The sequence below is a fragment of the Ammospiza nelsoni genome, chromosome 1 (genome assembly GCF_027579445.1).
Source record: "Ammospiza nelsoni isolate bAmmNel1 chromosome 1, bAmmNel1.pri, whole genome shotgun sequence".
Classification (NCBI taxonomy): Eukaryota; Metazoa; Chordata; class Aves; order Passeriformes; family Passerellidae; genus Ammospiza; species Ammospiza nelsoni.
The window spans coordinates 32,371,953-32,396,813 of NC_080633.1; the positions used below are offsets into that span (position 1 = coordinate 32,371,953).

The following is a 24,861-nucleotide window of genomic DNA, read 5'->3' on the forward strand; positions in this document are numbered from 1 at the left end:
TGTCAAATCTAACATATGAAAAAGCCTACCACTCCAATAAATAAAAGAGTACTCCAGAGAGAATTACAGGGGGCAACAGCTTATTGCAGTTAGATTCCTCTCTAGAGGTAGGACTTTCAAGTTTATAACAGAATGTTTTGGTTTCTCTATCTAGTCGTGAGTGACTGTTTTTCTGCCAAAATAGTTCTGTTGTACAGTCCTCAGGTTATCTCAGCTCAGAAGGAGCTATCTCTGCACCAGCAGGGATGTTGCAGCTGGCACTGCAGACACAGCAGCTAAGCTGCCCAAGGGAGATTTGAGCAGCACACACTCCACCATGCCTAGTTTCGAGCAGGCTCTGCTGTTGTTATCTATGGACTGTTTTATTTAGGAATGCTAACTACACTATCAAAACACAGGATGATGAATTAGTTTTCCTTCCTTGCCTCTCTACCTACTTCTTGCCAAACAAACCATGTGAACTCAAGGATTTCTGTTGCAACACCAGCAACTTACTGGGCAGCAATCTTGATGAACTTTTTCACAAGCTGCACACGTTTGCAGAGCTGGCTACAGAGGAGTATCTCGGTGGCGACCCAAAGCTGGACCTCGTTGCATCTTTGAAGCAGAAGACTGAGATTCTCAGTGTTTTCAGCACTGCCCTGTCTGCTGAACGTGAAGTATATCAGCTCTTGCTGGAAGACATTGACAACATCAGTAGGGATATAGAAACAATTTAAATATAAATGAAATTATTTAAAACTATGTTTTTGAAACAAGGTTTGGTCACAAATGGTTATTTTTTCATTATCCATGAGCAAACACAAATGGTTCAGGTTTGGCTTAGCAAAATCTAGAGACTTATTACAGAAGGCAGGTGGACTGGAAATCCTGCAATATATGCTCTTCTTGTTAGAATTCCCAAGGTTCCATTTCTGGCTATAGCCAGGTACAAGACATAAACAACCTATTTCTGTATTTCATCACTTCTGTTCCAGTATGAAAAATCAACCATATCAAACCACTGCAGAATTTGAAAAATTTCTATTCAAACTTGTTTCTGTATTAGCCAATTTTTAATCAATAAAGGTGTGGGTTTGATTTCTGTAAAAAAAAAACAAAAACAAAATCCAGACGTGGCCAGTTTCAAATTTAAAGTGCCTAAACTGAATAAAAAACCCAAAATGAAAGAAAAGGAAAGCATCTGGTGAACAGCAAGGCAATTTCACATTCATTTTCTCAGAAAGCCAACATGCTTGTCAGTAAATGATATTTTCAAGAGAGCTTTTCTACTGTTAACTGTGTGTTTTACTCAGCAACCCAAACCAGAACCCATCAAAGTCATTGAAACAACCCAATGGGCCCTGAAGTGCACCATTATCTCATTTAATAAAGCTTGCCCAGTATTCTTCATCTTACTGCAGCCTAACAAGAACAGGGACAGTGATGTGTCCATCAGAATTGCTGAAGCTGTGAATTCTTTTGCCGCTAAAGTGATATGAAAAACACCTATTTGTGGAGTCCCATATTTACTGAAACATTATCAAGTGCATAGGACATTTTGCATATGTAACACATTCACAGAGAAAGTTTTTAGAACATAATCATGGTCTTCTACTCTTCTGAGGCAAATCTCAATAGAACACATCAGGTATACAGGGAACATCTGAGATGCCCAAACACAGAAAAGTTACAAACCTCTGACCATTCTTTTCAGTCTCAAGGACTGAAAAGTAGCTCTTGGACCTGTGACCACGACTGAGAGCTGCCAAATCATGTTGTCATGACAGTGAAGCAAGCAGCCAGGAGTACCAATGCTCCAAAATCCACCACAGCGATGCAGTGCTGCATGACAGTAACATACCTGGAAGTGGATGTGGTGCTTCTTACCTCATGAATTGCATTAAAGAGGCTCCAATCAAAGTTTGTTAGTTCTAAGGCAAGATCCCAGGTGTTAATTCCCAAAATCCTCACAGATCTTTGCTGCAATTCCTCATTTTCAGAAAATGGGCTCTAAATGAACAGACAAGAGCAAAACAAATTCCTCAAGAAATGCCAAAGGTTCTGCAATGAAACAGTTACTGGACTAAGGTACCAAACAGAGCTGAGCAGGTAATCTTCTCTAAGTGCACTCTGAGGGCTTTTTTCCCCACTAATCAAAATGAAGGAGCTATAACCTCTTTAATAAATAGCTTGAAATGGGAAATGGTCAATAGCATCAATGATTTGCTTTGGAGAGTCAGGCTTTCTCCCTCTCTTCTTCTCTCTCTCAACCTTGAATATAAAACACTGGCCAAGCAGAGAGCATAATGAAAATAAAATCTAAATTAAGACACCAGTAAATTTTCTGATATAAAAGAATAATTCTAAAACCACATTGGATTAAGAATAAATGCACATAACTTCCCCTCTAGTCCACTTTTACAAATAACAAAAGTCCATATATTTTATGATTAATCTACCCCAAATGTAATTAACAAAGAGTAAAATGCTGTGAGTTCTGATTCATAAAAGTTACTTAGTATATTACTGTGGAGTGCTGTGGTATTGCTGGCATTCAGGGTAATTTGACATTTCAATTACTAGCTGGGATTTTCAAGTTTTGCATTTCTCTTGGCTTTTTTAACCTCATCAGTCTGAAACTTGGCACATGAACCATCTGCCAAAATGGAAGATTATTCTTACCAGTTAAGCCATTACTTTGGTGCTATATTTCAGACAGCAACAGCAAGTTTTGCAATCCTTATTATGTAACTAATGAAACTAGATTGGCTATCACCTGTCTACACTGGAAACCTTCCCTTAATATTCACATTTTTAGAGATGACTCAAAAGCCAGAAATAATGGGAATGACAGATTACAATGATAGTGGCATGTCAGCTCTTCAGGGCACATTGATCCCACAAAATGTAAATAGGCATTTCTCATCCCGAGGATGAATGCACAGATCCTAGAGGTACTGACAACATGCACAAGTCAGCTGTGATACAGCCCCTACTCCTTCTGGAAACATCTGCATAATTAGCAGAAAACTACTGGAACACCAAAGTGCCTGACTGTGCCTGCCTCACTGAGGTTTTGGGAAAGCATGGAGGGAGGGAGGTTGCAATCCTGAAGACAGAGGGAAGGAAGGATGAGAGAGATCTGCTGCCACTCCATCTGCTGACCTTCCCAGCGACAGCAAGAGGATGGAGAGACAGACTGACAGAAAGAAAGGAGGACACACCCCCAGTGCTACACACCAGCTGCCACAACACAGGGGTGACACTGATGGGTCTTGTGGAACTCACAAAACATCTATTTCCACATGTAGTAATTCCAGGGAATTTGTTCACCACTTTTTCACCACAGAGGCACAAGGCAGGGTGAGGAGGAAAGAGTCACAAGAGTCCTGAATAATCCTCATCCCATCCATTCTGGTACAAACACAGGTCAGCTTCCCCAGGCTGATGTAGATTGCAAGATTTAAGCTGCACAGAAGCTTTGGTTTATTTAAAATTGATGAACAAATTCCATTACTGTTCAGTCAAATAACTGCTGTTAATGAAAGATTTTTTTTTTTTCAAGAAATAGAGCAGCTCAGTAAGCTTTACTAGGGAAGCAAAAAATAAATTCTGCATTGCAAAAGCCCTCTGAGAGAAATACTAAGGTTTTGATTTAGAGTCAGACAAACAAAAAATGGGAAATATACAATACCAATCCTTACCAAAGAATCAGTCAGATCTTTTCGGTACACAAACATACGACTGGATGATTCCAAAGATTTTGAGATGGCCAAATCATTTGGTTGTAGCGCGTGTTTTTCTGTAAAAACAGCAAAAAAACAGAGGGTTCAGAACAGGAGTAAAAGCTGTATATGAGAAATAAAGGTACAATTGTATTTGTGAAGCCACATCAACCTCTTAGAAGGCAACTAAGCATCAAATTCAGTCTCTGTAGGGACCAATCATCTCCACCCTGCTCAGGCATGATAAAGGCAAGATAGCTCTGATGGACTAGAGCACAGAAGCTTCCTGCTTCTGCTTTCAAACTGCATTTCACATAGAACAGAAAGAAACCCTGAAATCATCTGGTCTAGCCTCCAATGCCTTAAAGAGCATTTAATTTCAGCCCAGTGTATCTAGCATAAATGTAGTGAATTTTGTAAGAGCAGAGTGTCTCAGCCTCCAGAGACTGAGCTGTTCTGTGTCACTGGAGACAAAACCAGGGGTGGAGATTAAATCAGTAGCCACAGCCAGTGAGCAGGAAAAGAAGTTTAAAGGATCCCATCACCATGAAATTCACCCCATGGAGCAGAGCTGCATAGTCCTTTGTAACACAGTATTTATAGTAATTCTTCTAGACTTAGAGCAAATAATTTGGGAAATAGCTGAGTAAAAGAGCAGGACACTGGTAGCAAACAGAAGGGACTTTTTTTTTCTCCAGTCCAGAGTTGAGCTGGTTCAGCTCTGTGGAATCTTAAATGAACTAGAGAAAGGTGGGGGGGAAAATTAAGCAAAACTTCAAATACAGCTTAAAAACTGCCTTGCAAAAACTGTCACTTCCTGAGGGCTCCAAGTAATCCTCTGGAGAGCAGATACATGGTAGACCCAAAACTACACCAAGAACACTGACAGCTACCCTGGACTCTGCATTGCCCATGAGGAGTAGAACCAGGAGAAATCTGAGAGCCAAATATAATTTCAGACAGTTTTCCCTTTTATCCATGCTCACTTATCCACTGATGCACAGATACATTAGCTGAACTATAATTATGTTTTTTCAAGGTAATTTTGAATGAAGAGCTTGCTTATCCATTATTGGACTACAATAAAAACAGGTTCTTCAATGCTCATACTGCTGCCCCTTAAGTCTTTCATCCACTTGAAAGTGATATAGCCTGGATGGCCATGACACTCATGTGTGATGCTCCCAATGGCTGCTCTGTGCCCAGGGTCTCAGCAATGAGAGCAGGGCACCATCTCCCTGACACACACATCAGTGCACTCAAAAATAGGTTTATTTAATTGAGCTTCGCATGGGGGGGGGGGGGGGAAGTGACCTTCCAGTTCTGAATCAAAAATACAAACAGAACAAGCCAGCACTTGCGTGTATTTCATTTAAGTAGACTGACAAAGTAGTAGCAATGAGTGCTGTAACTTAAAAGACCCATACTTTCTCTTAGGGGGTTAACACCAACTAATGTTATCTGAGAATACTGCCAAGATATTCTACACTCTTAGTCCTTTTGTAGATCTAGCTTCACGGTTCTACGCACTTAGTTAAATTGCTTCCAAAAAACACTACAATGATCAAAACAATCTGACCAAGGAGCTTGAGACCTGCCAAAGATCAAAGAAGATCTTGGGACTTTGGCTGGTCTCTAGTAACACTCCACAATCACTATAGTCTTTCTTAAAAAAGACAATAAGACCTTCTATTTAATGACTAACACTAAAACAATAGGCAAAAGATGTCAGTTGCTGCTTACAAAATATTGCTGAGATTGCTTCCAGTGTCTTAATTGTGCAAATACATGTCTTCCTCCTTTCAGCTCAAGAATATTTGTTACCTATGCCATAAATGAGGAAACAGCCATGCATATAGTATTTGCTATTCCCGTCTCCATTTTCAAGGCAAACCATGCCTCATTGCCTTCAAAATTAATTTAAATTCCAAAATAGGAGATTCATATGTGAAAAAGAAATATAACCTTGCAATTCTGCTGAAGACTGATAGTTCTTTACACTCCCTTCCCAGCCAGGAGATGCTACATCCCACAGTACCCAAGAAAGAGCTGTTGCCATGGAAACAAGTCTCTGGGAAGCAGCTCCTCATTGTTCCCCTGGTCACCCAGCTGTGGGCCCACAGAGGAACAGTTGTATCCTTGCATCAGAAAATGCCAGCCCTCCCTTACCTGATGCCATAAAAGGTGAGTAATCAGATGAAGGGAAGTTACTCACCACCAGAGAACGAGACTGTCACCAGCGCCAACTCCTCCTCCGGGTACTGGATCTTTTCTGCCACGATCTTCAGAATCTCCTGAGCTGAAGTTGACACTTGAGCTTTCACACTGACATAGGAGTGCTCTGTTATATACACACGGCAGAAAACTGCACAAAGGAACAAAGACATGCTCAGCTGTAGGCAGAGATACCTGAACAGAGCAAAGAACAAACTTGCAGACTGCACCACAGCAATGCCTCAGCTGGCTGGCTGCTGCTGGAAGGGCAGTCACTGCACCCTGACACAAAGGACATGAAACTAAGCAGAAACATCACCATTTTTCCCCTCCCCACTTCCTCTCCCTGAAAAATGAGAGAGGCAGGCAAATGGAAACATAGACTCCCACAGCAATATCTATTTAAGATCTCCTACCCTGAGGATTTGTCACAGACAACTTCCTTCACTGCCTATCTTCTGTAAAACTCAGCGGTTGCCATTTTTTCTCCCTTCATTTTAGGTTCAGATAAATCAGTATACTTCATGTCTGCTGCAGAAATTATTTTGGACCTCCATTTCTACCTGGAACAGGAAGCTTTGCAAGAACATTGCTCCCAGGTTTTCAACCACTCCTGATAGTTTATCTGTCTAGACATCTAAACAACTTGCCAGAGTATTGCAGCACCAGCAGAGACTGCCCAAACTGCCATACAATCAGTTCTGACAACTCATTTCCTGAATCACAAGCAGCACATATAAATGGGACTGGTTTGGAGAAACTCACTGGGCTCACTACTTCCACGGAGGACCATGAGTTGGTTCAGCTCTGGGAATGCTGTGGTCAGCTCAGCGATTACTTTTTTCTGCTACAAAAAGGGATGTACACTCTTTCTGCCTGCCAGAATTTTAGGTTTACATCTTTTGCAGAGTTTGCCCTAGCTAGTTCTTTGAAATATGGCTGCCACACTTAAGTGGAAGAAACTGAGCTGCAGACTTGCATAAATATTTTGAAAATTACATATGCTAATCAGAATCGTCACAGCTCTTAGTTTCACACTCACTTCAGTGCTCAATTAAACTTTCAATTTCCTTCTCCTCTAGCACTTCTTATTCTAGACAGGCTGCTACCATGCCAACACAGGACAACTTTTCTTCTCAGGAACTGTTATATTTTTTTTTATTATCTTTATTGACAGATGTATGTAGCAATAGCTCTTTGCTTGTCCTACAGATCTTCATGGCTTCAGGGCACTTTCATTAGTGAAGACTATGCCAGAAGCAGTTAAGAACTCTATCCTTGAGAAAAGGGTTTTTTCCTGTTGTAGTAAAGAAAAAATGAATATGAGAATGAAGGAGGAACTTAGCATTGAGTATTGGGGAAAAAAAGCCATTTGATTTTATAATTCCTTTTTAACCTTTCTCTGTTGACAGAGAGTAAATGAGATGCTCATTCTATGGCAGAATATTTTATCAGAATAGATACACATCATGAAGATGGAGACATCCAACTGCACTTGAAATTACAAGGTAGAAAAACAAATTTTAAAAAATCCGATAGGAATATTTGGACTCCATATGCAAACTGACACACCTTGCTTACACTGACTTTGTTTGAAATGTCCTCTTGGTCATTTGCAAAGGGACAATGACATGATGTCATGTTATAAATGGGCTATTGATTCATCCTTCTTTTAACACTGAACTAAATCAACCCACAGGTCAGATGCTCATGCACAACCACCATAGTGATTCTCCCCCTCACACCCTTCCAACATTCTATCTATGGTATCTCTTGGGATGGACCACATCATCTCTTCCAGGAGCCTGTGCTGCTCCTCTGTCAGAAGGAGGGAATGCCAGAGGGAGGAAGTAGCCATGGGCTGCAAGCTGCCCTGGTAATGATTGCAACCGAGGATAAAACACCTCTGGTCAAGCGGCACAGTGCAGCTGGACAGACCCATCCTCCACAAGCACCATCAGCCAGACAGCAATCCACCACACATGTTAGATGTCCATCCTCTGCATCTGTCTCTCCCTTCCCCAACTTCACTCTGGCTATTTCATTCCTTCAATCCCATCATAATCCGTGGGTTCTGCTCTCAAGCAGTGAGACAAAAGCAATTTAACTCAGTCAGGACTGGCCTTGCTGGGTCCTGTCCTGGCGGCTGTCCTACCACAGTCACACAGTCTGTCCCCTCCCTTGCACCAGGACCCTTTCCTTTCCAGTCACCCACAAGCTGGGTCCAGCTTCAAAAACATAATGAGTGTGGGGGTTCACATCCACAAATAACATTTTTAGAAGAAGGCTTGGTATCATAAACCTCAAAACCCCCTACATTTGAAGCACAAAAAGAGGATTATGTATCAGCAGCACACATTGTGCAAGTCTTTTGACTTGGCATAGAACAAGCTCAGTTTTTATTCTGTCACAAATGAGCACTAAAAATACACTGACTTCAAGTGAACTTCTGGAGTTTTGTTCCCAGTGAGAAATGAAGATCTACTGTCAAAGAGCCAGGTAGGAGGTCCTTCTGCCGTTCCCTGCTTGTGTACACAGTGTTCTCCTCTCTGCCTCCTTCCTGGCTCAGGCATTGCAGGAGGGTGGCAGCCTCACTGCCTTACAGTACCAATGGTGAGGGAGGGAATTGCCTTTGGAAATGGCTGGCATTAAAGTGAAGTGGCACCTCACACTCCACACAGAGATGTTTTTGAGCAGAGAAGGAGCTAAGGCATGTTCACAGAGCTGGCAGATCCTGGCCCATTTCATGTGACAGGCTTGTTCATTCACATTTCACAGCCAAGATATAGGTCAAGAGACCAAGAGCATGAACTGGAGCAGAACTAATGGCTGGTGGATGGGCTGCCAGCACACCTGGGACATACACAGGACTGTGACAGGGGTGCTGGAGGAACCGGACAGGGAAAAAACCCCCTTGAAATATCATGGCACTGCTGAGCCCTACCAACCAGGAGGAAGAAGAAAAACTTGTCAAATATTTCTTCTTTTGTGTCCCTAAGGTCTTGTTCAAAAGCTATATGTCAGCTAAAGAATATTTGCATTGAAGTCCTTTTGAAACAATTGTACAGCTTTTGAGCTTTCCCTCCATTCTTTCATTTATACTCACTTTCTTCTGTTTCATTCACAGTTCCTCTGTGCTGCAGCCAGTTCTCCTTTACACTGAACTGGGGGAAAAAAGTCTTATTCTGTGAAGGAGTGGAAAAGAAACAAAGGGGAAAAAAAATCAGTGATTTTTTGCATCCCTGCTGTTTACAAAGCAGTAATTCATGGAATCCAGCATTTAACCCATATGTCTGGCCAAAAGGTTTCTGCATAGGAAGTACACTCAGCCTTTCTTGGAGCAGTAAACTGGGAGTTGCCTTAGTAAATAATGGCCAAGGTGGGGATTTTGGAGGAAGCAGGACATGCCAAGGCTAAGCAGCCTGCACAATTCAAGGTTTTCTGTATTAACGTTCAGAGCCCATTTCTTACACACTTCTTATATACATTTCCCATGTAGCAATCAGCCTATTTAGCAATTTCACTACAATCTCATGTTCTGCCTTCCACATTTTTGCAGGAACATTTTAAGCTTATTACACACTTCACCTTCAGCCCAGTAAAACTGACAAACACAGCAATTCACCTCCGAGCAGTTTGTACACCAACTTTTCTCTGGCTGCAACTTCTCCCTCCAGTCAGACAGACAGATTCATGTTCCTCTCTTTTTGTCTGTCCCTGTCACAACAAATGCACCCTTTGCTCTGTTTACGTGACATCCACGTCAATGTCTGTGTTCAGCCTGGTTTGCCCAGCTTACATCCCTCTAGCTCTGTGGGGACACCCTCCCAGGCCTCTCCTGAATTTTGACATCTCAAAGCATCTTGTTAACATGCTAATACTGTCACAACCACTGCAGCTTAGCTCACACTGCTGATATCCAGGATGCACTCAAAGGAAAAAAAAAATGTTCCTTAAGCAGCTTTGCAGGTCTAACCTCACTGATGTGTCCTGTCATGTTTTTGGTCACCAGCCACATTCAGTTAAGAAGCCAAGAAAAGAGAGAGAAGTGGGCAGAGGGGGAAAAAAGTGAGATGGTAAGTTAACTAGCCATCAACAACAATCAAGTTGGCATTACCTTTCGATGAGGTGAATACTCATCTACAGTGCTGAAACAAAAAGGAAAATCACAATTATTCTTTCCAGCCAAAGCTTAGGAAAAGGAAGTTTTAGCTATAACAAACTTTACAACATCAGCAAGTTTTTAACAGTAAATGATCACTGCAGAAAGGCCTCAGAAGTTCTTCAGGAAAAACTAAAGGCAGTGGGCTCAGCCAGAGAACTTTCCTTTGACTTGCATAATTGATGTAGTGAAAAGCAACGTTGCAAGCTCATGAGCTGCTGGAGTAGTCACAGCAGCCAGAGTCATCCTCAAGTGCACAGCTCCTCCCACTTCTCCAATAGCCAAACCACGGAAACAACCTCCATTTGTTGGAAAAACATGCCACTTAAATATTCTTATAGATGTCATATTTAATAGTAAAATAATAAGTCAGAGATGACTATTCCAAGTGATTTGCTTCTCAGTACTGCAGAGAAAATGAAGGCACCATCTGAAGTCACTGACTGCAATTTCTGAGGGAATTTTTGCTAGCTTCTTCACAAACTCTGCTCTGTCTATAAGTAATCCCAAGTGAAATTGATGGGAGTGAGTGTTGAGTCACAAACACTGCCTAACAAACATCAGAAAAAATTGAATAATCTAGCCTTAGTTTTAAGAAGAGATGATTTGTAAAACTGAATATGCCTCTCACCACTTCACTGAATTACAGAAAGACAGCAACAAAAATAAATTACACTCAGAATAAAAGAAGACTTGATCACTGACACAATCAATACTTACTGACGGCGATGCATCCCAAGTATCTTCTGGAATTCTTTCAGGTCCTTCTCAAGAATGGGATACTCATACACATCATCTAACACATTTCTGTATATTGTCTACAAAACAAAGCAGTGCCTTAACACACCTGACAACTCAAACATTAATCTAAGGCATCACATCAATGGTCTAAGTCAATTCAGGCACTAACCTACTAAAACAAGTTTTACCATTATGTTTATGCAAAACATGTAAGGAGAGAATGTTCCTGTTTAAATTTACAGACTGGTCAATATTCAACATTCTTTGCAAAAACACTCTTACTTAGTACTGTGTACCAAGCAAGAGGGCAAAATTCTTGTACTATTTTGTCTATAAACAGGAAAATTTAAAACACCACTTGTGGCTATTACATAAAACCTGGTTAGGTCAGCATAACACATTCTGAAGCATGACAGCACACTACACCATCATCACTTATTCAAAATAATAACAAATAGGTTCATCAGATTAAGACTTTTAAAATGGCAGATATTCTACTTTACCTTTCCTCACATTTGCATGCATTTTAAACTGAGTTGATGTCTCCCACTAATTCCAACAACTCTTCCTAGCTGTAAACTAACACATAAATAAACCTTAATTTTAATTTTGGGGGAAGACATTGTCATGACTGAAATTCTAGGAAATATTTTCTCTACAGTTTTTCTGCATCTGCACGTAGATCCTTCCCTTTCCCTTCTAAGAAACAAGGACCACATGCATGAGCTGAGTCACCAGGTTTGCTTTGGCCTCCACATTCAAAGATCTCTGCATGAATGATTTTAGCCTGTGACCCTGTATGTTGGTTTTGCACATGTAACTACAACCATCATTAACATTATTGCTGTTTATACTACACACAAGCTTCCAGAAGAGGAATTGTGAGACAGTGCACAGTCACACACCTCCATGGCCAGAAAGCCCTGCATCCAGGTGCAACTCAGTGTGACATAACTGATGCCTGAAATGATGTCCCCTTTCCAGTACAGCAATACACACCTAGTACCAAAAAGCAAAAATCCTAAGGTCTCTCCTTCCATATGCAGTGTGTCCTACTTAAAAAACAAAACAAAAAACAAAAAAAAAAAAAGAAATCTCAACATTTTATCCACATTGCCCTAGTCTTGAGCAAGTGACTGAAGAGACAAAAGACCTTTAAGAAGATCTCCAGTCACAGACAAAGAACCTCATCAGTAAAAGTGTAAGATACTGAAAAGTCTCCTAAAATACCCTCACCTTTCAACCAGCAGGGAAAAAAATACATACTGAAAAAAAAAAAAAAGTAACCAGATTGATTTCAGGTTCTCAACAACAGTGCTATTTTCAACTTAACAAGGGCTTAATTAATTAATTAGTAAGACCTGTTGGAACTCATACAGAGATATGAGAAGAACTTAGCTAACAAGTAAGGAACAAAATTTTATTTCTCAAAAATACATAAAGCTATGCTGCTCTCCATGTCTACCCAGCAAACACCATGGAATAGGATTTCACTCCTCAGTCCAAGCAGCATCTCTTACATCACCTCAAAACTCCCAGTGTCCATGATCCTCTGGATACTGACTGCAGACCCTATTCTGACAGACATGACTGGTGTGTCCAAGGAATGTCCACATCTTTGTAGTTTTATTTCTTACCTTCCCAACTTTTCACATTTTCTAGTGACCACAGGAGTTCCAGAAGTTTCATAAGTTAAAGTAATGCTTTTAATGTTGACTGTATTGACTATACAGGATTTCTGTTCAAACTGGCTATATTTAAGGCATTTAAAGAAGACATATGTAAATCATTTTATATTACAGATTTAATGGAAAAGATCTAAGTATGAAAAAATATGTTTTATAGATTTTCCTGTTGGGGCTTTTTAGACACAGTATGTAATTAAGCAGTAATGAAATGCATCACAGAAATGGTTTCAATACCTTTAAAAATTGTTTTAAATGCTCATCTTCATGTAACCAGTCTTTGTAGAGAGAAGTCCATTGAGACACCAAATGCAAGACTTTTCTTTTCCTACAGGACACATCAGAGTCATCTTCTTTCCCTTGGTGGTTCTTAGCACAATAGGTGCAGTAGGTTAAGGAACATATAATAAGAACTCAAAGAAACTTTAAAATTAACTGCTGGCAAAGAGTTTGCAATTATCTCATTTGCTAAAGAAAGGGTTTTTTTGATTGCATTGCTCAGTTTTAAATATTTTATCCTGTCTGGAGCTTTAGGAGTTTCATAACTTTTGGGAATGAATTCTCAGTAATAGGAATTTCAATTCATCCTCTGAGCCAAGAGGATTTTTTTCCCCTTACAGATTAGAGAGGTGAGTCTATAAAAGTAAAATCAATTCAAAAGGAATTATACAATGTTCAGTCATATATTTTCTGCAGAACTGAGAATGAACTTTTGCCCTGTACACTGATGCCAATGTGAATGTCTGTGGGAAGAAGGGCGAAGCATAACAAGAACACAAAAATCAGGCAAAGGAAGTCAGTTTCTTTTTGTCTGTACAAATTATACTACCTGCAGAAGTGACTCTATCAAAATTTAAAAAAAAGCAAAATATTATTTCTACCATTTCTCTCTATTCATAAGGTAGAAGCATCAAATGTCCAATGATAACCACAGTATACACTGTTCCTGTCTCTTCACGGTTCTTTGTCTTGTAAGGGAAAAATCTGATGGTTTCAGCCCAAAATTTAAAGATGGGGAAAAGATTTTAAAAAAACAATAAACAAACAAATGAACAAAAGGTTCATTTTATAGTCACAAGTTTATTCAAACATTGATCAATAGCTTAGTAGCTTATGCAAGTCATTAGAAATACAGGAAAACAATTCTTCTGTCTCAAAATGAGCTAAGATTTATATCCTGTATTAGACGATAAAAGGAGCAGAGACTGTAAAATTCTTTACTTTTTCTCTTTGCATATTCTGTAATGTATTATGCACATGTAGGTATTCTATGAATTAACATAACCTGGGGAGGTTTTAACCCCTATTTAAATTCTACCGTGTCACCATTATAAAAGTTTATTTATCTTCAAAAAAAGCTGACATAAAATTGCATTGTTGCTCTGAGTTAGGCATTTGTCTCAAAACCAAGCATGTAGCTTTGATATAAGGCTCAACATTAGATACAACTATGAGTAAATGTGTGACCCCCTTGAATACAACCTTCAGTAAAAGGATATTGCCTCAGAAGGGCCTGGCACAAGTCATCAGTCGTCATGAAAACCGTGTATGTGAGAAGGAAATCATCCAGGAGAGTTTCTGCAGAGGAAGACAAAAAAAGCCCAAGGTACAATACATTAGCAAGAGCAGGAAGAAAGCATCTACTCCTGTTACTGTGCATGGCAGGAACAGGACCCCCGCCCTTAAAAAACACTCCAAAAGAATACAGAATACATAAAGATTTAAGTTTCAAAAAGTTAACAATGTGTTGCCACTACAGAGATCAGTTCCTTTACTTAACAAATACATCCTCAGCTCCCAAAGCACCAACAGAAACAATTATGCACAAAATAATTCATCATAGTTCAGGAACCGGTAAGAAAGAGTCCTTATAACAAACACTGCCATCCTGGTTACCTCAGCTGCACACAAAGCAGCCTTCCACACATTAGCTTGTTCTGTAAATTCAGAAGAATAGCTTTTGGTAATAAGAGAAAAAAACTAGGATTGCCATGAACTGTGATTAACATCTATGCACAGTAGTTGAGAACCACAAAATAAATATACTCAAATGTTTAGATGGATGTTTGGTTTGTCTTGTGGGCATCACTGTAAGTGCTGAGAAGTTTTCTCTAAGGTTTGTTCAATTGTATCAATGAAGGTTTTTTCTCCTCCTGGTTTCTATCAGTGTTACAAGACCAGGCTGAAGGTACTTGCTAACAGACCAACGCTACACACTGAAGCTGTTAGCACCTCAGGTTGTCCAGAGAACCAGACAGTTTAGGATTTCAGTGTAACTTTTTCATTCCTTATTCCCATGTCACACTATTTTTAGGATTTTTCCAAACCTTTACAGCACACATCACTGAGGTGAAAGCACTAGGTTTGATCTTGGGTGACAGGGCTCAAGGTAATCTCATAGTGTCTTCAAAACCCCAGCGGCAGAATGGAGATAAGACCTAGCCAGACTTTTCCTGGAGATTTGCTACAAAATTATATGGGACAACCATCAGAGATGGCAACAAAAGAAAACTTGTCTAGATTAAGATACTTATTTTTCCCTCCTGTGGAGAGGCCAGACATGACAGGTTACCTGCAGTGTCCAACACCACTACATTCAGGGCTTGCCTGAGCAAAGCTCTGAGCATCCTGGTTTAACCGAATCTGCTTCCAGCACAGGTTGGATCCAACAGTTTCACAGCTCCCTTCCAAATGAAATTATTACAAAATTTGTAAACAAATTTGATTCTAATTTTAGTAAACTACTCATGCACGATGCATGATCTAGACTATTTGGTTCACACAACGAAATCTTTACTGCAAATAGACAATGTAATTGGTCTTGGTAACCACAAAAAAAAAGTTTCTGTTTCTTCCTCTGGTGTTTTTTTGGTGGTTTTTTGTTTGTTTGTTTGCTTTTTGTTTTTGTTTTTGTTTGTGTTTTTTGTTGGGTTTTTTTCCAAATTGTAAGATTTCCCTCAACTTTTGAGGGATTCCTTTTGACTGTATTTTTTTAAATTTCAGCAAACACATTGTGTTTCCTTTAACAAGAGAACAGCTGTAGTTTTTTCAGATAAGAACAGTAACATGGACAGGCTGAATAAAAAGTGATTTCAGTTATACTGTAGAGCAAAAATATTTTACCAGTATAACCAGCTGGTATTAGTCAGCATTATACTAAGTTGTGATTTAAGTGGTGGATTTACAACTGCAAACACTAAGGACCAACCACCCCTCATATGAGAAAGACAAGGCTGAGCCTTGATTTCCATATCCTGATTTTCTCCCCATTTGTGATCTGTTCCAGTCCAAGCTAGTGCTTTTGTACAAGTGTGCAACTGAGAGCTTCCCAGCAGCTTTCCACAGCAAGACTGCAACTTCAAAATTATTTAGACCAATTTCCTTTACAGCTGCTTTGGACCTTATCAGTAAATTATTGATCCCATAGCTGCGGTGCACAATGGCAATAAGAATTCATCCATGTATCATTCAAAGTCACGTGGATAAACATGGATGGATAGCTAATGACATCCTACCCTGCAAGTCTAGGACCCAAAATACCTCCAGTCTCTTTTAAAAAGAATTAAAATAAGTCTATCTCACTTAATGCACTTAACAGTACTGGTTTAGAAAGAGTCCTGATCTAAGGAGGCACAGGTTAAACCCCTTGCACTCAGAAGCAAAACAATTAAACTCGTTATTCTACCCAACATTGTTAAAAATGGTGGAAAGTATTATCTCTGCAGAAAAAGAGTATTTTGTCCCAGTAAATGAAAAGACATGGTGAGCAGCTTGTTCTCTATCTGAAAGGTCATCTATTCATTCTCTTGCACGTCTTTTGGATGGTACAATGAGGCTATTAAAGTTGGGGGTTTCACAAACATTTATTTGGAAACAGCTGAACTTGGAGTCAACAAACACATTTAAGTTCTTTCTTGAACTATGTGACTGTGCAGTGATCCTCACAAAGTCAAAGAGATGTTTACACCAGATTATTTCCCTAATTTCCAACCCTGTGTAGGTGATATCCGAGTTTCAGCAAAACACAGCCACATGTTTGGAAAATAAATTAACTCCTTGTTGAAGCAAAGCCTCAATATTATCAAAGAACTTCTCCAATTGTTCGAAAGAGTGTGACTTTATCATAATAACTGGTGTTTAGCAAAGACTTTTATGTTTATTGTTATAACCTGATAATCTGCTTTCCAGATGTCAATTCTTCCAGCATCCCAAAGTGTTGGGGTGGAAAGAAAGACTGTTTTTACTATAATGTAAGTTTCTTGCTGTTTTGTCGTCTTTTCTTGCAAGAACTATGTTATAGACATTATTAATGCAATTCTCTCAAAAAAAACCCCAAAACAACACAACAAACCAAAAAGTGATGGAAAATCTGGAACTGTATGTTTGCTCAGATAACTTACAATTAGTTTTAAACCCTCTGTTCATCTCCACGTCCTTCCATTCACAGTCTGGTTTCTAACAACCCCATCAAAAGAAGGTATATCACTCAGCCCATTTAAAGTTGCACATATGTATACATAGTGATTTCTTTTATCCTCTAAAAGCAGAAGAACAGTTAATAAATTATGTTTTCTACAGCTTGTGTATAGGCTAAATTTCTTCAAATTGCCTCTAAATATGTTTAGAAATTTAAACCCTAGAGGAATGTTTCGAACAAAAAAAGTCTGGATTATACATGTGGTCCATTAATAGCACCACTCATCCGTTAAATTACTTTAACAAGTAAGCAATGAAAGTGCTTTTGCAAGATTAAATATCTATTACCAGACATCACCTAAAGACTTAACAATAATATTCATATTTTAAAATACCTGAACTAGCATGTAGGTCTTTCCCTGAAGTCTACTGTTCACTGTAACTATCTTCTCTATATTCTTTCTAAATGCCCTGTAATTTAAACTCATTCCAGAATATTTTTTCATGTCATAGCAGGAACACAAAACCTGAGGGTGTACTGACACTTCAAAAATAATTTGCTCAAAACAAACAACTGCGCATTTGTCAGACACTTTTGGACACTAATATGTGTCCACAAATAATGATTTGTTGGTCTTAATCTACAAATGGAGAGAAAGGGTAACCATGAGAGGATTTATTCACAGCATATTATTCATTCTGTTACTAAAGGCCACTAGAGCAGTAAATTTGAATGAGGAAGAGCTGTGGCTGTACAAGTCGGGCTGACAATTGTGAACAAAAGTCTTTCTGAGATTTTTCTGTTTAGTCACATTTGATTTAAGAGTTACAAAAGGCAATTCCTCAATTCATTAATAATTTAGAGTTCACCATACCCGCACTCAGAATGGCAGTGAAATGCATACCCCTTTTAAAATTTTACTCAGTGTTCCAGGTTCTGCCTAAATTTGTGACAATTTTTCTTATCATTCCTACAGAAAAAGCTTTTCTAATGTTTGTAGCAAATAGGGAGAGTAAAATTCACAGTAATAGTTGGAAGAGAAAAGACTTTGGAAGGGAAATCTTAGTGCAAAAGCCTATGATGCTATATTTTTTTCTCTCCATGAATTTTTTATTTAAACTTTTTCTTCTAGTCATCAACCTTTGTTCCCCACAATTTTCTTTTATTTGGCTAAGCAACTATTAAAAAATCTGGAGTTAAATTGCAGCTATGGAATATTTCATTTCAAAGACAATTTCAAGCATTTTAAAGCTTCATTAAGACATGCAACAGAAACAGCATGAGTCCCAAGGCCTCCTGTTCTTGCAGCTCTTTGGGGGCAGCTTTAGGCAGTAATCTCACCACACCACTTCTGTGTGAGTTCCATAGGCATAAAAATAATAAAAAAGCAGGCACTGTGCTTGTTTGTTATTAAATAATCAATTTGCACCAGCTTCTGCTGAGACAGTTTCTCCCAGGCTATGAGCTCCCTCCTCCTCCCAAGTGAAATAAAGCGTGGACACAGTTCTACCAGGAACAGTTAGCACTGCTCCTCCCATTCCTCTGTGATGGACAAGTTCCTCTGCAAGACACATTCAGGGTGGCTGAGGTTAGAAAAAGCAGTATAGAGACACTCTCACCTGTGTGAAACACCCAGGGAACATCTGCTTTCTCTGGTTCCTGAAGGAGCCAGCAACACATCTACATGAGACTGTATTGTTTGTACAGGGTGATGACAGCCAACAGCAACAATGGCTGTCATGCAGGGGAAAGGGGACCTAGGGTCCCAGAGACAGGAAACAATAAAATATTTAGATGAACACATCACGTATTCCCACCTACTGAAAAACCAGTCAGGATTCTCTGCTGCTTTCTGTGTGCCCACCTACCTCTCTAACAGGAGAAACCCTTTCTCTCTGAGAAGACAGCTCTACAAATACCAGCTCAAGGTGATGGTACAATTACCAATGACAGGAGGAAAGAATGGGTTTGCACACCAAATATGATTTTCCAATCGTTCCTTTTCTCCTTTCTCCACACTGTTCTCTATGCAGGCTATCAGTTACTAAGGCTTAGGACAGAAATTAATACACATCTGTAAAGAAAAATCATCTGTGACACATATTTAACAAATCAGGCAGTACACATCTTGCTGTTGCCACATCCAGCATCTGTACCCTCTTCTCAAACTGGAACATTTTCTTAAACTACTGCAGTTGGTGTGAGGCATCAGTGGAGCAGCCTCATTTTAAATACTTGCAACATAAATATTCAAAGAGACTTAATCTAAAGGAAATGCCTTTTTACACTGAGTAAAAGTTAAATTCATTTGATTAAACTAGATATATTTGGGGACAACTCTAAAAAGCAAATATTAAAAAAGCTGTCTCATAGAATGAGCAAAGAAGGAAAAGTATGAAAACATTCAGGGGTTACAGATAGCTACACATCTCTAACTACACACCTAGCAATCTATATGTTCACATATTATTTACTAGCCTGCACATGCATTAACCAGCATCTTTGGAACACCACAGCTAAACCAACAGTGCATATACATCTACATTACAGACATGTCCAATAGCTCAGACTGCATTTAGAATACACCTATTGCCCTACTGCTAATGTTAGACAAACTGTCCAGCTAAGCCAGATACAATTATTCCTAATGCCTGAGTCATTAATCCCTTTATACCCACAAGAAGAGATAACTTGAAGACAAATTCCAGTTTGTCCTGGTTTTCGGATCACACTACTACATCCTGAATAGATTTTGGTTTCTTACTTCTCAATGGCTACCATAAAAAAAAAGAAAAAACAAACAAAACCAGAAAAATATGCCAAACAAGTCCCCCCACTTTCAGTGACATACAGACTGCTGAGATGACAAGAACCATTCTCTTTTTCATATTAGACTTTACAGAACAACTTTTCAGACTCTGTTCTTTCCACTCTCTGTAACATTCCTTTTCCATGTTCTATCCTTTCCATTATATGCTTATTTAAATACTATGAAAAAAATAGAGCTATGAAAAACAAGGCAATAACAGGATTTAAAACATCCAATGCATTGAGGTTTTTCTTCTTTATAATTGCATGGTTTACAAGAGGCAAATTCCTCTACACAGAGGAGTATAAGCATATAGACTCTGTGCATATAGACTCTATATTGCTTTCTCTGTAGATTGTATATGTCATGTACTGTTAGTTGGGGAGAGGGTACTGACAGTGAAATCTGTTAAACTGCAAAGAAAAACAAGTAATCTGGGGTTTTTTTGGGGGGGGGTTGATTTTTTTTTTAAACTTATCACTATTCTGAACCCAAATCTCTTAGACTGCACTGTACAAATCTATTGTGAATGGTTGTGCAAGAATTACAGAAAGATTTAAGGGCTTTTCAGGCTTGTATTCCACACTAAATCGGATTATAAGAAAATATAGATAAATCACTGGAATGCAAGTCCTTTTCCACTTTATGCAAAGCAGTCATTCAGCTTTCTCCAAGGATTTGCTGGTGGAGGCGAAACCTGTATGGAGATTGAAGGAGAAACCAAACACCAACAACAAAAAAAAAAGGAAAAAAAAAAACCTGAATGAACAAGCCGCTGTAACTCAGTAACTCATAGGTGAAAACTACTCCTGCCACTGTAGTGGCAAGCCTTAGTCATGCTACAGAGCAGCTGTGGTTGTCACTATGCGTATGAGAGAATTAAACTCAGAGAATGAAAACCATGCACTGAATTAAAAATATAACACCCTGAACCTTCTGCTTTCCAAGCAGAGGAAATTGCTAAGTGTCTTCCTTCCTGCTCAACTTATCTTTCAGAAATGTAACAAAAAAAAAGAAGTTATAATATCTTCCTCATCCTCATCATGTAAGAACTTTAGTATAATATATTGGTTGTCAGCATGTAGGAACTCCAGCAGCATGAAATAGAAGTAGGGCTACGCACACATTTTTCAAACATCAATGCAAAATCTGAGGGACTTTTGTGTGATAATGAAACCTCTTTGGTGTTTGAGGAGGGAGATATTTTTGAGAAATACAAAGAAGATGAGGAAAAAAAAGTATTTTAGACACCACAGAACAAATTCTAAAACCCTTTAGCCATGCCATATCTGATTTGTGACTATGGCAAAGATGATAAGATGACCATATGGTCAGCTTCTGACATCCCCTTATGTTAATACACTTACCAGTATTAGCCAGAATTACAAATGAAATAATCATCAACAACTCTGCTCTCATTTACATTCAGTGCATCATCTCTACCTCGCAGGACCAGACACTTTTCTCTAACATTTTGTGAGGCTCATTCCCCAGAATATATTTGGGAATAAAGAGACAACTGCTAGACCAGCTGAATCCTTTGGAATTTTTATCCTGCTATGACTGAAAAGCTGTGATCAATAACACTAATGCACCTTTTGACCTCATAGCTCATATTGGAAATATTTTTTTAGAAAGAAAATATTCACTGATGGAGTTAGCAACACCATACTGATCAGAAACAGTTACAACATGCATCTCTCACAGCCACCAAGAAAAGCAGCCCTATGAGATGAGGTTACAGCTGGGCAAACAGACAGATGAGCCCTGTGCCTGAGTAAAATGGATGCTGATTACTTACTATTCTATAGGGAATAAACAGTTTTTTCTATCTTAAATAATCAGTCACTTAGTTCAAATTAAACAAAATGAGGGCTACAGCAAAGCATTTCCAAGTTTTTCAGCCTCTCAGTGCTGAAAGCTCAACACCTTGATAAACTCCCGTCACACCTCTTCCTCCCTTCTGCAAAACGAGAAAAAATATAACACACCTCAAGGAAGGCAAGGCTACACGTAGATTTTCTGTGCGGTTTAATTCATATAATACTATGCAATGCTCTGAAACCTTTCAGCAATGCAAACACAGGTCCTGCATTTGAGAGCCGAGCTGTAATCACAAAATTGCTTGTTCTGCAGAAACGGAAAAACGATTTGGTGGCAGCAACTCTTTTCAAAGGTAGAAGTTCCTCAGTAATCTGTAATTCCACAGCAATTTACTAAAAATGTCGGGATGTCTCTGAGCACAAACAGTAAATGCAAATTGCTATCTGATCTAGCAAGATACTGCTCAGTCTGAGAGGTCCCAGACCTCCCTTGCATTCAGCAGATGGCAACAGTGCTCAGGACCTTGCAGGATTAGCCCTTAATTCAAAATCGAATCCTCTAATAGTGCTATGCCACCATGGACACAGCATGAGGCAAAAAAAAAAGAAAATGATGTTGAGAAAGAAAGGTCAAGGAAAAAAAAGAACATTGATATATAATTTGCTGCTAATGTATTAAAACAATTATAGTAGTTATGTCACCTAACCACCAAGGCACTGGGAAATCAATGCACAAAGGAATAAAGAGCAAGACATTTATTTCTGACATTAGGTTAGAAAACTAAAATACATAAGGGCAAGATATTTAACTTGTACAACCACATTTTTTTATTAGAGGACAAAAGTCAGAACTAGGAATCATTTCTAAGGTCGTCTCCCAGAAATTTCTGGCAGTATTTTAACATCTGCAGAATGAATCAAACACATTGTGTCTGGTAAGGTCAAAGATGCTCCTAAAGTTGCATTCCAGTTGCTGCTATCACATGTATTAGAGGAGCTTCTTATTTTGTTGGAGAGACAAAAAGCCCTGAAACCACAGGCAGAGAGCAAATGTCAAACTTGTCCAGCTTTAATGAGACACTAATTTTTCCACATAGAAATCTGAAGCTCTCTTTTTTCCCCAGGTGGGAGGGAGCCCTGGTGATTCATGTGCAGCTATAATGGTCAGGGTTACTTGAAATTATTGGACAAATCCTCTATGCCTTACAGATTTTGAAGCATTAGAAATGTTGCCTATAGCAGCCACTCTAAGCTACTGATACTTTTTGTTAAAAAAGTGCCTTTGACTGCTGCAACTAAAACACTGAAGCTTTCCATGCAGTGAAACTTGACAGTAAAGGGAGGTATTCTAATGCACATGTGAAATGTGAAATCCTCACACAAGCAGAAGGCAGACACTCCTTGTTCACATCAGGCATCTCCCAAAGTACTTGAGGAGAAAAACTCATCCTCTCTTTCCATCGATTGATTATAATAAGCCACCCAGGCCAGGATTGCCTGGAGCAGCAGGACAGAGGATGAAAGATTTAATAGTTCCCTTTCATATTTCTGCCTGCAGACCAGCTGCTGAGCACAGCCTGCTGTGATGAGCCCTCCTGGGTGTGCACCTCCAGCTTGCACATTGCCAGGCACCCCAGGCACTGGTGTGGCTCACTGAAAATTGTATGAGCAAGTACAAGGCAGGGTTCTACTTTTCTGCTTCTGTCTTGCACAGGAACTTCTTTGCACCAGTGCCATCACCATCCTCCTCAGGCAGCCAAGGAGTTGCAATGTCTCCAGCTCAGACCCCTCAATGACACAAGTTCCAGGTGCCACTGAGAGCTGTCACTGCCTCAGTGGTGCCAGCAGGACAGGACTTTTTGTTGCCTGGGTGCACAGTGCACCCTCTCTCCCATCTGCCCCTGGAAGCCTGGCCCTACCAACTGGATGCTCTAAGGTACCTAAAGGCTGCTTGAGCCTTTTGTCTGGTCCATGAGTCCAGCACACATTCCAGTCTAAAGGGAACTTGAAAATCAGACATTCAGCTTTCAGAAAGAAAATACAAAGGAAGATGCACCTAATCTTTATTCTTTTTATCTTTGCTGTCCAGCACTTATATGATATTGAAGAATAACAAAGTTTCAAGTTCAGCATGTCTTTGTCATTGCTGAATTGGAAAATCTACTCCTAAGAAATGGTAATCTTCAAATCTATTATTGTATATAAGCATTAAAATCTTCACATCTTAAAAAAATGCTTCCAAGTTCCTAATTTCTAGATCATTGAGATGCTTTAAAACAGCCTGCTTCTCAGTGACATTTCTGAGAACATGAGCCCAAATTCTCTGTTTACAACCCAAAATTACATATATATTTGGATACATATATTAAAAAACACTTAATTGGCATTATTTTCAAGTTGTGACTATTAGCCCCAAAAGGCTTTACTTCCAAATCCACTTGACCAACATCCAGTCCAGCAGATTATGACAACTCCAGTATAGTGGCCAGAATACATTCCATGCTGGTCATGGCATGGATAAAGGACAGGTCACATTACTCACAGCAGTGCCCCACTAAAGCTCTGCAGGTCAGGTACAATGCCTAGACTTCAGCATGCAGCATTTTCCCATCACCTGCTGCTAGCTGCCTTCCCTGGGTCCCTTGGGGGAACAGAAATGTACAGATCCACACTGTGTATTTTTAAAAGTGTTTAGCAAGAAGCTTTGATCTGTTATTTCCCCCCCTACAAAGCAGCAAGGGGAAATTTCTTTGTGCTTCAGCCCAAGGAAGGAGGTATAAGGAGTATCTTGTTCGCCCCTGGGAGCCAAATTATCATAAATATGCTAAGCAGTGCAAACTCCCCAACATGTGGCACTGGAGCATGTGCAGCAAACATCACAGCATCTCTTCAGGGAAGCCTAGCACCACAAAGCCTCCACTGGCAAATCGCTCCTGGCTCCTGCAGATTTGACAGAATTGCCTACAAAGGGAACTATGGCATTTTCATCTGTTTAATTTAGTCCAAATCACTATACAAGATGAGTAGAGCATGCAGTAGACTAATGAGCAGACCACACATTTCTTCCAGCACAGGAAAGGTCAAGTGGTGGGATATTTTTGGTGTATCAGGTCATGCACACTATGCTGGGGTCTTGCATACACAGCTGTGGCCCACTGTCACGTATCCTCAAAAGCAGAGACTCACTTAACATCTTCTGACATATGGAGGCAAAAGGCCCAGCAAAGGTGCCTGACAGAGACGTGTTACAGGCTCTGCTGGGGAGAGGGCAGAGAGAAGGGAGGAAAACATCTTGCAAACCCC

At 39.5% G+C, this 24,861-nt stretch overlaps 1 protein-coding gene across 1 annotated transcript in view; it reads right to left on the bottom strand.

Annotated features, from left to right (window-relative positions):
- Positions 1 to 24,861, bottom strand: part of RAPGEF5 (Rap guanine nucleotide exchange factor 5) — a 156,256-nt gene that overhangs the window by 21,946 nt on the left and 109,449 nt on the right. The window contains exons 12-20 of the mRNA XM_059468781.1: positions 14,009 to 14,087; positions 12,747 to 12,891; positions 10,804 to 10,901; positions 10,039 to 10,069; positions 9,028 to 9,106; positions 5,923 to 6,072; positions 3,687 to 3,784; positions 1,870 to 1,992; positions 496 to 674 (exon numbers count right to left, since the gene is read on the bottom strand). Coding sequence (XP_059324764.1) covers positions 496 to 674; positions 1,870 to 1,992; positions 3,687 to 3,784; positions 5,923 to 6,072; positions 9,028 to 9,106; positions 10,039 to 10,069; positions 10,804 to 10,901; positions 12,747 to 12,891; positions 14,009 to 14,087 — 982 coding nt within the window. The remainder of the gene's footprint in view (positions 1 to 495; positions 675 to 1,869; positions 1,993 to 3,686; positions 3,785 to 5,922; positions 6,073 to 9,027; positions 9,107 to 10,038; positions 10,070 to 10,803; positions 10,902 to 12,746; positions 12,892 to 14,008; positions 14,088 to 24,861) is intronic.